This window comes from Alosa sapidissima, chromosome 17 (assembly GCF_018492685.1).
Source record: "Alosa sapidissima isolate fAloSap1 chromosome 17, fAloSap1.pri, whole genome shotgun sequence".
NCBI classification, from domain to species: domain Eukaryota; kingdom Metazoa; phylum Chordata; class Actinopteri; order Clupeiformes; family Clupeidae; genus Alosa; species Alosa sapidissima.
The window spans coordinates 3581775-3597328 of record NC_055973.1 but is presented as its reverse complement, the minus strand read 5'-3'; the positions used below and the strand labels follow the sequence as shown (position 1 = coordinate 3597328).

General features: G+C 46.3%; 1 protein-coding gene across 12 annotated transcripts in view; it reads right to left on the bottom strand.

Annotated features, from left to right (window-relative positions):
• Window positions 1-15554, bottom strand: part of ptprma (protein tyrosine phosphatase receptor type Ma) — a 190291-nt gene that overhangs the window by 80056 nt on the left and 94681 nt on the right. For all 12 annotated transcript variants that reach the window (XM_042067078.1, XM_042067079.1, XM_042067081.1 and 9 more), the window contains exon 8: window positions 481-789. In XM_042067078.1, the coding sequence (XP_041923012.1) occupies window positions 481-789 (309 nt within the window). The remainder of the gene's footprint in view (window positions 1-480; window positions 790-15554) is intronic.

The following is a 15554-nucleotide window of genomic DNA, read 5'->3' as shown; positions in this document are numbered from 1 at the left end:
CTTCGACAGTCAAAGGAAAAGGGCCAAGCAGTCTATCAATCAGCAAAACTATCTTGAACGTCAAGAAAAATCACTGTAGAAACACTTCAGTTTATTTGAAATATCTAAGAGAAGTTGGACTGAAATAGCTCTATCACACTTGACTTGTAAGGCCAAATGAAATAAATAAACACTATGTAAAGATACCACTTTATATCTGAATAGGAGCTATTGTAGATAAATGTATAATAACTAACAACGGTGTAGCTATGTTTTTAGAGAGGTGAAGTTCAAGGTGACAGTGGCCGAGTGCCATTGTAACTAGATAAAGCTGACTGTTTAAATTCCTAGTCTGAAAATTCAGGGGCTGAAGGGGCAAGATGTCCAATGAAACTCAACATAATCAACACAGCTAATATTGGAAAAAAAAGGAGCAATGATTAGAACACTGCCCCGTATTTGTGTTTATTACTGGTGTGAAATACAAACTGCACCACCCACCATCTTCATCAGTGAGCACCCCCATCTCCTCACTCTCCTTGACCCCCTCGCGGTTGTGCAGGACCAGCCGGACGCTGACGTTGGTGTAGGGGGAGAGGTTGCGGATGGTGTGCTGTGGGGTGGTGCTGAGGGTGTCGTAGCACAGCTCCTCGCGCGTCTCCTCCTTGCCCGCCGCCTGGTACCGGTACTGCACGGTCAGGTTGTAGCTATGACAGCGCGTCACGTTGTAGCCGAAGGGCTCCCAGCGGAGCGTGATCTGCCTGGACTTGATGTCCACCACCTGCAGCTTGCGCGGCCCGTGCATGGGATCTGAGGAGAGAGGATTGGGGATGCATGCATGAAAGAAATGTTTCAGATAGAAAATGCACACAGGTGTCAAACAACATCAATACTGAAGCTTCACCAGCATCCTGGCAGAGTTTTAAAATGCTCTGCTGTCTTATTCCATCAAACCATGCTATGAGAAAGTGGTTCTAAGTATGATCACTTTTAGCACTCCCTGAATCCTCTATGAATCCAGCCACTGCTCCTATCCCCTTTTACACCCACCTCTCCTGCTATGCTGTTATCCAGGAGGCAGACCTCATCTATCCCTCTACACTGACTATGAATTGTGATGGGCCGAGCGCTGATCCATGGAGAACACCCTGGAGCCTGCACCGCAGCCCAAGGCTCCCTTCCTTTCACGTCTAATCAGGGAGCCGTGTTGCCTTCTCCATCTGCACTCTTCCATCTCCCCTTGGGGATGCACAGGCAACCCAGTAATAGGATCAATTTCCATTCCCGGGTTCAATTCACAGTCCATTTCTCAGGAGTTTGCTCCTCAACCGCTATAGTGTTCAGCTGACCCCTTGTTCATTCACATGCACCTATTGGCTGAGGCGAGGCTGCAGACGGCCAGTTTGATGTGTCAGTTCTTTAGCTGGCGCTAAGTGGCAACCTAAACCACTCGAGTCTCATCTCAAGGCTGGTTTTACCCCATCTAAAGCGGGATGGGAACGACAGGTACAAGAGACAGCATTGGAAATAGAAAAAAAGAAAAATGAAATAAATAAAATTAATAAAAAAAACCCAGACAAAACAACCAACTTCTATGGTATCTTCTAATCCAGTGTATATTTGAGATGAGGGGAAAGCAAAATTGAAACATTAATTTCCCCTTTTCCTTGTTTCGGGGATTCTATCTAGTTGGTCTTTTTTAATCAGCATGTCTCTGAGTGGACGACTCTCTGGGTTTGTGTCTGTATCTGCGGATCCGCCTGTTAACTGTGTCTTTATCTTTATTCCGAGCTCGAGGGACAGCAGTGTAAAACAAAGGGCTGGAGACACCCTTTAATCACCAGGCCTATAATGAAGCTCCATTGGTTTAACTCAACAGAACTCAACAGAAAAACAGATGAGAAGGGTGCTGCAAGCAGTGTTCACAAGGACACAAGGAAGCTGAATCAAAGTGTTCATCTGCATATGGCTGCTAATAAGTGACCACAGTACATTCAGGTCACATTGTGAAAAGCAGATCCAATTAATATGGTGCAATCTACAGTACTGTATGTAGTTTAAGGAAGAGGTCATTGAGCCAAAGTTAAAGTTTTTTTTTTTTTTAATTATTGTAAATCATCAACAGAGTAGGGATTTCTGTTGTTTCCACGTGATACTCAGGTCTGATGTGGTGGGTGACTACTTGGCGTGCAGCTAAATAAATTCATCTTATCCACTCGCTCTTCCTTGTTAGGAACCATTGATAATTGATAACAGAGCTAATAGCAAATAGGCCAAAAATAGGTGGACTGAAATGAGAAAATATATATCCATATTATCCATGACATATGAAATTCCTGAACTGACAAGGTGTACAAGAAATATTTTAATAGTTGCAACTGAAGATTTATCCCTCAGAGCAAAATAACACCAATGCCAATTTGAAGTGCCCAGGTAGATATTTTCTTCTGCACACAATATTGAAAAAGGAAAGCAATTTCCCTTTACACAAAAGCCCTATTTCAACCATTACAAGTTGGAGAGGACACATCTTTCGAGACGGCTAAGGGCATCCTTGGGGTTTGTGATTGTTTCCATCACAACAGTCGCCAAAGTGAAAGAGTGTGGGGAGGCCATGGAGCAGGTGCGCTCAGCAGAAACGGCAACAATGTCTCTTTTTGTTCTCGCAGCCTTTGATGCCGCTCCAAAGACACTGTTGATACTGTCAAACCAACCATCGAGAACTGCACTCCAGAGTGATGACAGTGGAGTCTATGGTCCAGGATGCAGTAGGCAGGCACAGAGAAATATAAAGTGGGCGATGTGTGTGTGTGTGTGTGTGTGTGTGTGTGTGTGTGTGTGTGTGTGTGTGAGAGAGAGAGAGAGAGAGAGTATGTGTGCGCGCGCATGTGTGTGAGTGTTTGTTGGAGGGAAGATGGTTGTCACACTGATGCAAGATAAATGTCCACTCAATATTCCAGCTGTAACTGCACAAATCCAGCAGGAACAGAGACCAAGAACAATATCAAATCCTTTAAATATGTGTATGTACAAACTACACAGACCAATGAATATCTATATTAGAGATTATGTAATGCCATAACAAGCTCTGCATGATTCTCAGAAAGAAAAGGAAATAAATATTACATATTATTGCATTTCTTTCCCACCTATCCTCCATTTTCCAGGTAATATCATTCCATTCCAACCATTTAACACATATAGGCTACTGTATCTCCTCAGAGCAGTATACAGTGCCATTTGCACCCTGTACTGTATCTCCTATGCAGTGCCATGTGCACCCTATCTTATTCAAATGGAAAACAGTGCTGCTCGGACTCTGGGATGTCTCTGTCATATCTCTTGGCTGTAATAGCTACCCTGACACACTGGGAGTGCAGCAAGACTCAAGCCTGGGACTTCTGACAGCACACCCATCCACAGATGGAGTCAAATCGGTTGTCACCGACTAAGCTATTTAATGTCAGACCACCTTGTACAGCACACTCACACACACACACACACACACACACACACACACACACACACACAAACACACACACACACACACACACACACACACACACACACACACACACACACACACACACACAAACCCCACGGTGCTTTAGCAAAAGACCTGAGTGCTCACAATCTCTTTTGTATGTTGACTGCTCAATTTTACCCTAATCGACACGTCCCTGTAATGCTAGGCCATTTGAAAGGTATCAAATGGAAAACTTTTATTAGGATTCCCCTTCCTTGCCTTGGCATTCCCTCTCTGTTCGATGCTCAGTATGTTAAGAAGGGGGAAAAAAGTCGCAAGAATGAAATGATGCAGCAGACAGCTCTAGTTATGCCAGGCAATAAGCCTGAACGAATGTAAAAGTGTCAGCCATAATGGTGCCTTTTTCAAGCCACATTTTCAAATGCAATGATGTCATAGGTCTCTAAATGAGATGTCGCACGGAAAGAGCAAATAGCCTCAAGGGGGGGGGGGGGGGGGGGGCGCGAGGGTGACTGAAGAAGGGCTTGTGAGTACTTGAAACGCCTGGTGCTTTAAAGGTGACAATCAAGGCAAGAGCACGAAGAGACCTGGGGGGAGGGGTAATGGAGGTGGACATGGGAGACCAGACAGCAGACAAAAAGTGAACTTGTTTAACAATCTAGACATCCAACTTAGGGCTTCGTTTGAGTGCTCACTCAGACTGGAGAATGCACCTCGCATCTAATTCATCTTGATTTTATTTGCAGTCAGAAAAATAAAGTTGTCCATTTGATGTCCACTGGAGTCATACTGTGCTACCAGCATAACTGTATATCTTCTTTGATTCCCATTTCTGTAACCTTGAAGGTTAACGCCGTAAAGGTCCTGACTGTCAAATCATAGATTGAGCTTTCATCGTGACACAGTGACATATGGCATACTATTGTAAAGCACTAGCAAAAAAATATATGAAAATAAAAAGTAAAAAAAAAAAAAAAACTTCCAAAGAAGACAATCATAAATCATTTCCACATGAACATAACTGACCCCATTAGTTCCTCCTCAAATCAATAAAGGAATACGTCCCGACACACCCCACATGTTTAAACTGCCTGAACAGCCCACAGCACCTGGGGCAGGGAAGCAGTCATTGGGTGGCTTTGGGGGCACTCTGACCTTTACAGGCCGTGACCTTCAAGCCGTGAGGTAAACTGCTGTGTGACCACTAATGAGCACAAGGTCGCTGGCTATTTGCATAGAAAATATGGAAAAAAATTATCACTTAAGAGTCACACTCGCTTAAGAGGTGACAACAAACTAGTTTTTAACTTAATGTAGGCCCATGCATAATTGGAGAGCAATTAGGCAGTTAAATTGCAGTCAATCACGACTCATTCATTCACATTGACTAATCAAAAGCTGAAACAGGTGTTTAGACACACTATTCTTTATTATTATTCTGTTGAGATATTCAAAGATTTTCACTTCAGATGAAACCAAGCGAGGTGGGTAAACGTTATTATTCCGGTGGCGGAGCATGCGGAAGGAGACGGCAGACTCAGTACACCCTCGGTCTGGTTCCTGTCATTTCAGGTGGATGCAGCACAACCTACAACCGTGACAGTCTACATCAGCTGACCTTCTGATATCCACCTGCACCCCCCGCCCCCATTCCCTTTCCTTGATATCATCTCTGCTCCCGGTTCTCCTGCGTTCTGTTCCCTCTCCCCCCTGAGGAACCATTTGCCCTTCAAACTTCACGGGCCCCTGATCCAGCTGTCGGTCCGGATACCTGGATTTCATTTTTAACGCATCGATTTTCCGACCTCTCCCTGCCCACTGTAATTGATGGTGAGAAAGTGAAAAGACTGTTAACAATCTATTGATTAGCTCGAGCTGGGCGGTGAGGTAGGTGTGTGTGTGTATGTGTGTGTGTGTGTGTGTGTGTGTGTGTGTGTGTGTGTGTGTGTGTGGGTGGGGGGGGGTGGGGGGGGGGGGAGAGACGAAAAAAACTCTAAGAGAGAGGGGTAAAACTCCAGCAGACAAATCACTGTTTATTTACACAGATTATCTGTTGCTGGAAGTAATGTGAAGCATAGGAGGGTTGGGGGTGGGGAGTGGGAGGGGGGAGTTAAAGGTTTGCCTCTATCAGTGGCAGAGAGAGTGTGAGGCACAGATAACGCAGAAAGGCCTGCATAGGGTAGAAAGTCCCTGCTCTGCACTGGTCTATAAACAAATAACCCCCCAGTGAACTGCAGGACCAGAGATAAGACACAAAACTTCTTCATTGCAGGCAATCAAAGACAGCACAGAGGGAATAGCTGCTGGGTCATGATACTGTCACACACATGCATGCTTACACACACACACACACACACACACACACACACACACACACACACACACACACACACACACACACACACACACACACACACACACACACACACACACACACACAGTCATAAATGGCAAGAGATTATGGCAAACGATTAAACAGTTATCGAGAGAGGTCTGAACCAGTTGGGGATATGTCTGGGTATTCATGTGTGTGGGTGCACGTGTGTGTGTGTGTGTGTGTGTGTGTGTGTGTGTGTGTGTGTGTGTGTGTGTGTGTGTGTGTGTGTGTGTGTCTGCATGAGTCAGACTGGTCCCATGCTGTACACAAGAATGCCTTTTATCACCAGGGAGTGCTCCGGATTACCAGAAGCATCAAGAGTGCCATCTCAGGGATTACAAGGGACATTCCCCCCTGTGTGTGAGATGGCTGAATTCACCTGACTGACTGATCACCAAATCCCACACTGACTCGCAAAAGCACATCTGTAGGATATCACAACCGGCATCAAAGATGGAATAATGTATGATTTGATAAGCTGAAAGTTTTCAATCTCACTCCAAACAAGTCAAAACAGGCCCTTGGATGAAACACAATAAGATCAGTGGATATGGGAGAAACAGCACAATCAGATGGCTTTCTTCTCAGGTTTTACATGTGCTTATCTCTTCTAGACAATACACACAGACACATACAGAAATACACACACACACACACACACACACACACACACACACACACACACACACACACACACACACACGCATACATGCACAAACACACCCCAGTGGGCGTCAGAAGGCAGGTTTGTGTTTGCGGAACTATCTGCAGGGTCTCGGTGGGTAAACAGTGCCCGTGCTAAAAGCGCATCGTATTGCTGCCTGGCTGCCTGACAGTAATCACACACACAAACACACACACACACACTTCTCTCTGGAGGTGACGCATACACACCGACGGACATGTACACAGGCGCGGAGAGTGACAGGAAAGGAGATTGAGGAAGGGAGAGAGAGAGAGAAGGAAAGAGAAAGAGATAAGGAGGCTAGATATGGGGAGGAGGGGCAGAGAAAAGAAGAGGGAGGGAGAGATGTGAGGAGGAGATGGAGAGAGAGAGAGAGAGAGAGAGAGAGAGAGAGAGAGAGAGAGAGAGAGAGAGAGAGAGAGAGAACGTCAGGGGCTGGAAGGGTATGGTAAAGAGGGGGGGAGAAGGGAAGGGAGGGAGGTGGAGAGAGACAGAGAGAGAGGGGAAATAGACAAAAATGGAGAGATACAGAGAGAAAGAGAAAGAGAGAGAGAGAAAGAGAGAGCGAGAGAGAGAGAGAGAGAGAGAGAGAGTACATCTGTGTGCAGAGGAGAATCACATGCTCAGCTGAGGGTGGCATAGGGAACAGAAGGGGCCTGGACCGTGAGGGCTAATGATGTTGTGTACTGCTCACATCGCTGTGTGTGGGGTGTGTGGGGTGTCACTGCGTGTGGTGTGTGTGGGGTGTCACTGCGTGTGGTGTGTGTGGGGGTGTCACTGCGTGTGGTGTGTGTGGGGTGTCACTGTGTGTGGTGTGTGTGGGGTGTCACTGTGTGTGTGTGTGTGGGGTGTCACTGTGTGTGGTGTGAGTGGGGTGTCACTGTCACTGTGGTGCCTCAGAGGAAAAGCACAGATAGACATGGTAGGGCCACATAAATATCAGCACAGGTATACTGCATGGGACAAAAGCACAATCTGCTCAACATCTGCATCAGCTTTCTGTTCAATGAACAGAACGTTGTCCTGATTGAAATGTAGACCTCATGAGACTTTATCAGATGTTCATATTTCCAGGACTGACACTTGCACTTCCAGGATTTTCAACTTCTATTCATAGTTGCTGTAGTTACGTCTGTGCGTGTGTGCGTGTGTGTATGTGTGTGTGTGTGTGTGTGTGTGTGTGTGTGTGTGTGTGTATGTGTGTGTGTATGTGTGTGTGACCCACCATGCGCGTGCATGTGTATGTGCATCCCAACCTCTACATGAACTGTGCCTCAATATGCTCCTGAACATGATGAGTGTTGTCAAAGAGGCCGTTAGGCTTCAACAGTGAGCACAAGTACAAGCATGTGGAGTGATGAAACGGGGGCAATCAGAACGTCTTGACAGGACGTATGCCTGGTGTGTCGGACCACCCTGAGTCACATTTACCCACTGCTAATGGGTCAAAGGTGAAGGTCGATCCTAAGGAGGAGATAAATGTTCCTCATTACCCATAATCCTTGGCAGAGGGGGGCTTTCTTTGCATTGATGCCCACGATAAATTGTAGCCGGAGCCGGAGGAGAGAGGCTCCATTTATTCCTCCCCTCTACCTCCTACAGCAATGGGAAGGTGGACACTCAGATGACATATAATGGCTTTTAGCCTTTGCACAAGATGGATGTGACAAGATCCTAATAAGCCCAAAATGTGTGTGTGTGTGTATGTGTGTGTGTGTGTGTGTGTGTGTGTGTGTGTGTGTGTGTGAGTGGCAGTGCTGGAGGCATCTAGGAGACTAGACAAGAAGAATCGGTGGTCACAACAGGGTTATGTGTGTGTGTGTGTGTGTGTGTGTGTGTGTGTGTGTGTGTGTGTGTGTGTGTGTGTGTGCGTGTGTGTGTGTGTGTGTGTGCATATGAGTGTGTATGTGTGGGTGTTTTGGTGTGTGTATGTATGGGTGTGGGTGTGTTTATGTGTGGGTGGTTGGTCCCCTATCACACACACTCATCATTGCCATTCTCTCACTGTATCTAGATTACCAACGAGCCTGTCGACTCGCCATCGTGCTCAAATCATTCTAATTTGACATTTAGATGTCAACTATTAACGGCCACCAAGGCTTGACATTTAAGACACGTTCCCTGTTATTACCGCCACGTTTCTGCCGTTCTTTTTCCCGCGCAGACGCTAATGGACCGTAACCTTTTTCGTTGTCGTCAAAAATCAGATAGGCGCCATTGTCCACCCGAAACACGGGGCCCAAGAAGAAGTCGAAAGGACAGCGTCGCCATTGTCGCTTTGAGAAAAAAAAAAAAAACAGACTTGCGAGTAGATGTGGGTACAAAGGAGAACAGTGGCTTGGCTCGTGCACCTGCATGCTCAGTGCGCTAGCGGCAGCCTCAAGCAGGCTAACAGAGGGCCGTGGCTGATGCTCTCAGCATGCATGAGCAGAATAAAGGTATTAGTCCCAGATGAGGGGGAACAAATCGGCCATGACTACAGCCTCTTCTTCTTCTTTTCTTTTTTCTTTTGCTGTGGCAGGGAGATGGAGGGGAGGGGGCGGGGGGGGGCAGAGTGAGAATGTGAGGGGAGAGACAGCGTGGGAGGAGGAGGATGAGAAGGTGAATGTGAGAGAGTAATGGAGAGAGAGGGAGAGAGAAACTTTGAGAGGAGAGAGGGTATGATTGAGAAGGAGAGAGATTGATGTCTCGTCATCCACCTCAGCGAGTGAAACAAGTAGCTGTGCACGGCCCCTTACATCAATTGCCTGGATTGTCTTGGGTGAAGTTCTGCTTGAGAGTGGAAATGCTTGAATTCACTTCAAGACACGACATCACCTCGAAAAGAAACCCGTGGGGGAACAAGTACCTCAAAACAAAAGATGCTCTTTTCTTGGCCCAGATTATTCTCAAAAAATAGCTTTTCGATGTACTGTTTACAGAAATCCTATCACCTCTTACTAATCAGTTTCAATATGCTGACAGTGGTGGAGAAAATATGCCATGTGCAAACGCATTGTACTCAGTACGCATTTGTGTGATACGAGTTCATGGGGAACACTTTGTCATGAGCAATGTGCTCATTCTTCCAAATGGAAAAAAAAAAACATTTGCTGCACTTGACACTCGATTTTGAACCGCTCAGGTGCATTTACGATGTATTGTAAAATGCACTGCAGAGAAAAGACGACAACATGCAAGTGCCCATTTGTCCCCTAACAAGTGACAGATTAGCATGGTGGTGCGCTCACAAACATGTGGCAATACCAGAAAAAACTGAAAAGCAAATGTGTCATGGTGAGGTGGGGACCATCGGATCTTACTCTGGCCAGCGCAGGGAAAAGCTTTGGAATAAAAAGAAGCATCTAAAAAATACAACAACGAAAAAAACAAGTTCTTTTCTTTTGCGTTTTATGTTTAACACGGGAGACTTGACTGACAGCAGTATGATTTTACTGTCACTTTGCGCTGTTATTATATGATTCACTCTACTGTCTCTGTGTATGTGTGTGTGTGTGTGTGTGTGTGTGTGTGTGTGTGTGTGTGTGTGTGTGTGTGTGTGTCTGTGTGTGTGTCTGTGTGACAGAGCACGAGAGACAGAGGAGACCTAGAAACAGAGAGAGAGAGAGGGAGAGAAAGAGAGAGAGAGCGTACGAAAGTGACAGCGACAGACAGACACCACCACACCCTTCTTGCCTTTAATATCCCACGGAATAAGAAAAGGGTATTTGTGAGATATCAACACAGCCATCTGCGTAATGACACGGCTTTCATCCTCATCAAAGGCCCTTGTCAGAGCAGGGGGAAGTGGCACAAGGATGACAACCCAACAATCAAAACTCAATTACGTTTACAGAGTGCTCCACCACACAATGGCCCCCACTCCCCACAAAGACAGGGCTCTTCCGCCGCCATGGAGAGGAAATTAAATAAAAAAACAAGAGCCCCTCCCCACCAAAGAGAAAGAACACCTTCAGTTTCCACATCCCATTCATGCAATCTCTGCTGATCCCCCCTCCACACACAGACAGAAATGTCCAGGAAAGGGCCACATCGAGCTCTCAACACCCCCATGTTTCTGTTTTGCCCTCCCCCACCCCTCACTATTCCACTCATCTTGCCCGTCTGGCAAAGCTGGCACCCCTTCATCTGTTCACGACCAGCATGGCGCACGAGCTGTCAATCACAGCGCCATCCGTGTCAGAGCAGACGCTTTAGCTACTGTGGGCGGCGAAGCGTACGTTGTTTCCACACCTACGGACACGGGCACACACACACACACACACACACACACACACACACACACACACACACACACACACACACACACACATACACACATACACACGTCTTTAGCATTAGCATTCCAGTGCTAGAGAGATGAGATGAGCAGTCTCTGAGGCTACACACACACACACACAGACACACAGAGACACACAGACACACACACACACACACACACACACACACACACACACACACACACACGCACGCCAGTGCCCTCCTGAGAATGTGCTTATGCAGGCCCTCATCTAATATTTATGCCGTCATTACATGAAAGATAAAACATGCAGATAGCAACAGAACAAAGAGGTGGGGAAAGTGTCACCCAACAGAGGAGGCGCTTAGCCATCCATCTCCATCCAGAATATTCATCTGTTCAGTCAGAAGAGATGTGTTATTTCCCCCTTCTGTTTCCCCATCAAAGATGAATTCATATGAGGATTTTTTTATTTTTTTTCACTAACATATCAGTTTCCGTCAAAACACAGTTGACTCTTCTGCTGTTCCTCTTCCCGTGTGCTGGAGACGCGTCAGCTTCACTTAGTCTCTGACGGGCCCTCACACTGGAGGCGTCGGGGCGGACAAGACAGGGCATGTTTCAAATGAGCGGAAATAAGGGAGGAAATGAAGGTCAGGGAACAGACTCAGAGGGTGACCAGGGGGGTGACCTCTGGTTCAACCTGACATGGGCTGGGCTGAGAAACAAGCCTTCCGAGAGGCTCAGGGGACCACCCTTCATGCATGCACACACACACACACACACACACACACACTCTGTGTTTGTCTTCCTCTGCGGGCATAAATGACCTGTTGTCATGGCAAAGGCATGCTTTTTCCCCCTTTTCTCTCTCTCTCTGACTAGGCTGAATGACGACATGTGCTGAAGGACACCAAGTGGGCTGGCGCCTCTGCTGTTAACCTATTGTGGACACATTGTTGTGTCATGAGCACCTAGCGGATGGTGCCACGGGGGCCGATGACTGATAGGTTGACCGGGATTGGACGGTGGTGGCCTGTGGCCGCTGGGACAGAGAATAAGGGCACGTCAAGCCTACGGGGAGAGAGAGAGTGCTGAGGAAATGAGTTTGGTCCTTAAAGCCCACGCTCACTCTCCCGGCAGGCAGGGCAGGGAGATTCTTAAAGACCTTGCCAAGATGCCCAGAGCCAGCGGGCAACCTCTGCTCTCGTTTGGGTGCCACTTAGTAAACAATAGATGGTCACTTGTAGCAACACAAGGGGCTGAAGTGGAAAAAAACACTCAGGGCCACCATATAAGCACAAATACACACACACACACAGGTGAACATGAACACACACTCACTCACACACACACACACACACACACTCAAACACACACACACACACATACACACACACACATACATACACATCTATTTATAACAGCACACATCACGTACTAAAAGAATTCTGGTCCCATTCTGGAGCAGAAACGGAGAGTCTGGCGGCTGTGTGAACAATCATATGGGCACGCAGGAGTGATTTGTGACTGACCCCGTGTCACATGCACTCTACGGCCACCCTTCAGAAGTCCAACATTCCGTCAGCATTCCCACCCTGATCTGATTACACACGGCTATGACTGGCGCACGTACGACACACACAACACACGAGGACACGTGAGACTTCCATCAGTTCATCCTGTGGGAAAGACCATTTGATCTGTGAGAGATAATTAACTTAAGACAGAAGTTTATGAGTAGCTTCAGACAAACACAGGAAAGGTGTTCAATCCCTTGTGCTGTAGGTGCAGTAGGGGAATTCCATCAGTCAAAAGCGTGATGCATTTTGTCCCCAGGATCTGTAAAGCTTGTGTTCCACTACACCTAATTGATGTGGTGGTAGGTAGGTGAATCATTTACAACGCAGATAAGGGCACATTTTAAAACAAAGTCTTTGAAGCAGACTTTTAAATTGTGAGCTGATGGCTCAGGCCTGTACATGCAAACCCCCCGTGTGTTTAAGATTATATACACAAAACAGAACGCAGTGCAAACCCCCACCCCTCCCCAATTTGGGCAGCGATGCACGTTCGCCCCCTCAATTCCTCCTCCCGTATAGATTGGTGGGTGCCTGGGGCAGAGGCTGCTGTTAGCGGCGAAGCAGGACAGGAGAGGGCTGGAGAGAGAGTGGAAAGTGGGAGAGAGAGAGCAATGGCCTACTTCACTGGTAACAGACAGGTTTATTTTATTTACCACACTTCTCATGCATAATAAATTGCAGCAATCCATTAAAATGGCGAGGGCTCCTAACAGCTAAATGGAGGTTGATTTTTATTTTTTAGCCCCTGCCTACATATCCCTTGCATTATGCTACTGCTATATCGCTCTCCACCATCACCCTAACCATTACTCCTCTAACACACACACACACACACACACACACACACACACACACAGAGAGAGAGAGAGAGAGAGAGAGAGAGAGAGGGAGAGAGAGCGCAAAACCATGTAGTGTTGATAGACTGACTAACAAGCCTGTAAAAAGCCCACCACACTTATACATTGCATCCTGTGCCACTGAGTCTTTGCCCATAACTCATATTGCCAACACATATCTAATGAATGCATTTTGGGGCTTAGAATGTGAATAATGCAAGTGTCTGCCGACTGAGGCAATGTGAGGAGAATTAGCACTAATAAAGGCCATGCTGGGTTTTTGCATAAATGTGGAGTGTTTGGATTATAACCTCAGGCTATGTAATAATGGAGGTCCTTCAAGTGAAGTTGGGGGCGGAGGAGGAGGAGGAGGAGGAGGAGGAGAAGGAGGAGGGGGGAGAGGGGAGCTAGCTAGGCTCACCTTTGCCTGGCCGACTTGGCTGAGAGTATTACATTTCATTCCCTTTTTCTTTGCTCATATCGGCAATTCAATAGCCCTGACAAACTGGATTTGAGTTGGCCTGGAAGGACTTTCCAGCAGCACAGATCCAAACCCACTGCAGGGGACATTGATCAGATAGGGTGTGGAAGAGGGTCACCGTGAGTTTAGTCCATCCACTCTGGGTGGATAATGTGGTTACATTGTGACCACTTCGTGTGGACTGGCTCAAGCCAAAATGGCGGAGTGGCGGTGGCAGCAGATGCCTTGGGGTCAGTTAACAGAGATGGAAACCACAGATGCGGGAAACCAATACTGGCCTTTTCTCCCATTCCATTTCTTTGGAACTCCCTCTATTTATATCTCTCTGATGCCTTTTGTCATGATAAATAATAGCATAATGCTCCCCACACCAGTTGAGAAGATGAGTTTGTCAGCTTTCATTTGGCTGCAAGAAACAGCTATTGTAAAACATATGCAGCAGAGAGGGCAAGGTAGGCAGCAGGCTGGAGAAAGAACAGGAAATGGCATCGCCTGCTCAATAGGCCAATGAGATTAGGCAAAAAAGAGGAATTACCATAGAAATTATGTTTTATGCTGAAAACCCTGTTCCTCTAAAAAAAACAAAAATTGGATTGTATTCTGCTTTTTGCTTTTTTTGGAGGGAATGGAGCAAACTATCTTTTTATTTTGCTTTAATGAAATGCATGGCTTATACAAACTGTAAAATAACCAAATACTGGGACTGGTCTAGTCTAGTTCTTTTTTTTTAAACTTTTTTTCAATATAATATTATTTTATCACCTTCCACGAGTGACATGTTATCAAATTCATGAATCCAAATCCACATCTATGTACAAACAGCATGGGCTCCCTACATGCTATACCAGTATGTTACATATCACTCTAAAGCCATTCTACAGGTCTCTTACAATCACCATTACCACTTTTCCCAGAGTCATGTAAATCCATTTATCTGTGTCAACAAAACCCAAAAGTCCTTTCCTGAAGCCATTTATTAGGAACAGCAAGAAATTATATTGAAATTTCATATTGGCCTTGGTTGTTTTACACATGTCAGAGATGTTTACTCATTTTAGTGATCCTTTATTCACTTTAGGTGCATAGCACTGCGATTAATTCCAAGGAAAGTGCAGAGTGGGTATATAAATTCAATGTGTACTCCTCACTGACATGGACAAGTGTGCTTGCTGAGCCATTTTACAGCAGTGGAGAGGACCAGGGCTGGCCCTGCTATCTCCTGCAACCTCGCTCAGTTTATGACTGCAGGACAGATTGGAGATGCAGTAATGGAGATGTCGCCTTGCTTTATAATCCAATAATGGAGCAGGCATTGCAACAGCAACTCTGTTTGGTTTGGGCTTATCTGGCAAAAAGTGTGTTTGTGTGTGTGTGTGTGTGTGTGTGTGTGTGTGTGTGTGTGTGTGTGTGTGTCTGTGTGTGTGTGTGTGTGTGTGTGTGTGTGTGTGTGTGTGTGTGTGTGTGTGTGTGTTTATCTCTATATATGTGCTTGGGTGTATGTGTGAAAGAAAGAGTGAGTGTTCAACTGCATGCATGAAGACAAAAGACAATTTTCTTCTTTGCATTTCCTTCACTTCCTAGTGTATTTACAGTTGCCATTTTCCTTACGTAGATATAGCATGCAAGGATATAGATGCCCACCATTCATGCTGACCATCTCTTGGCAAAGCAGCACTGCACTGCATATGTAGTGTCTCATCTGCACAGGCCACAAGGGCATGGAACCAGCACCGCAATGCAATCAGTCCCAGAGACGAAGCCTCCTCCAGCAACCTGATCCAATATCCCACACTCAGACATACAGTAATCTCCTGCAGCACCTCCAGGTATTCTAAATAAAATGTGCAGAGGCCCACGCTGGAGGGAAAGAGAGAGAGAGAGAGTGT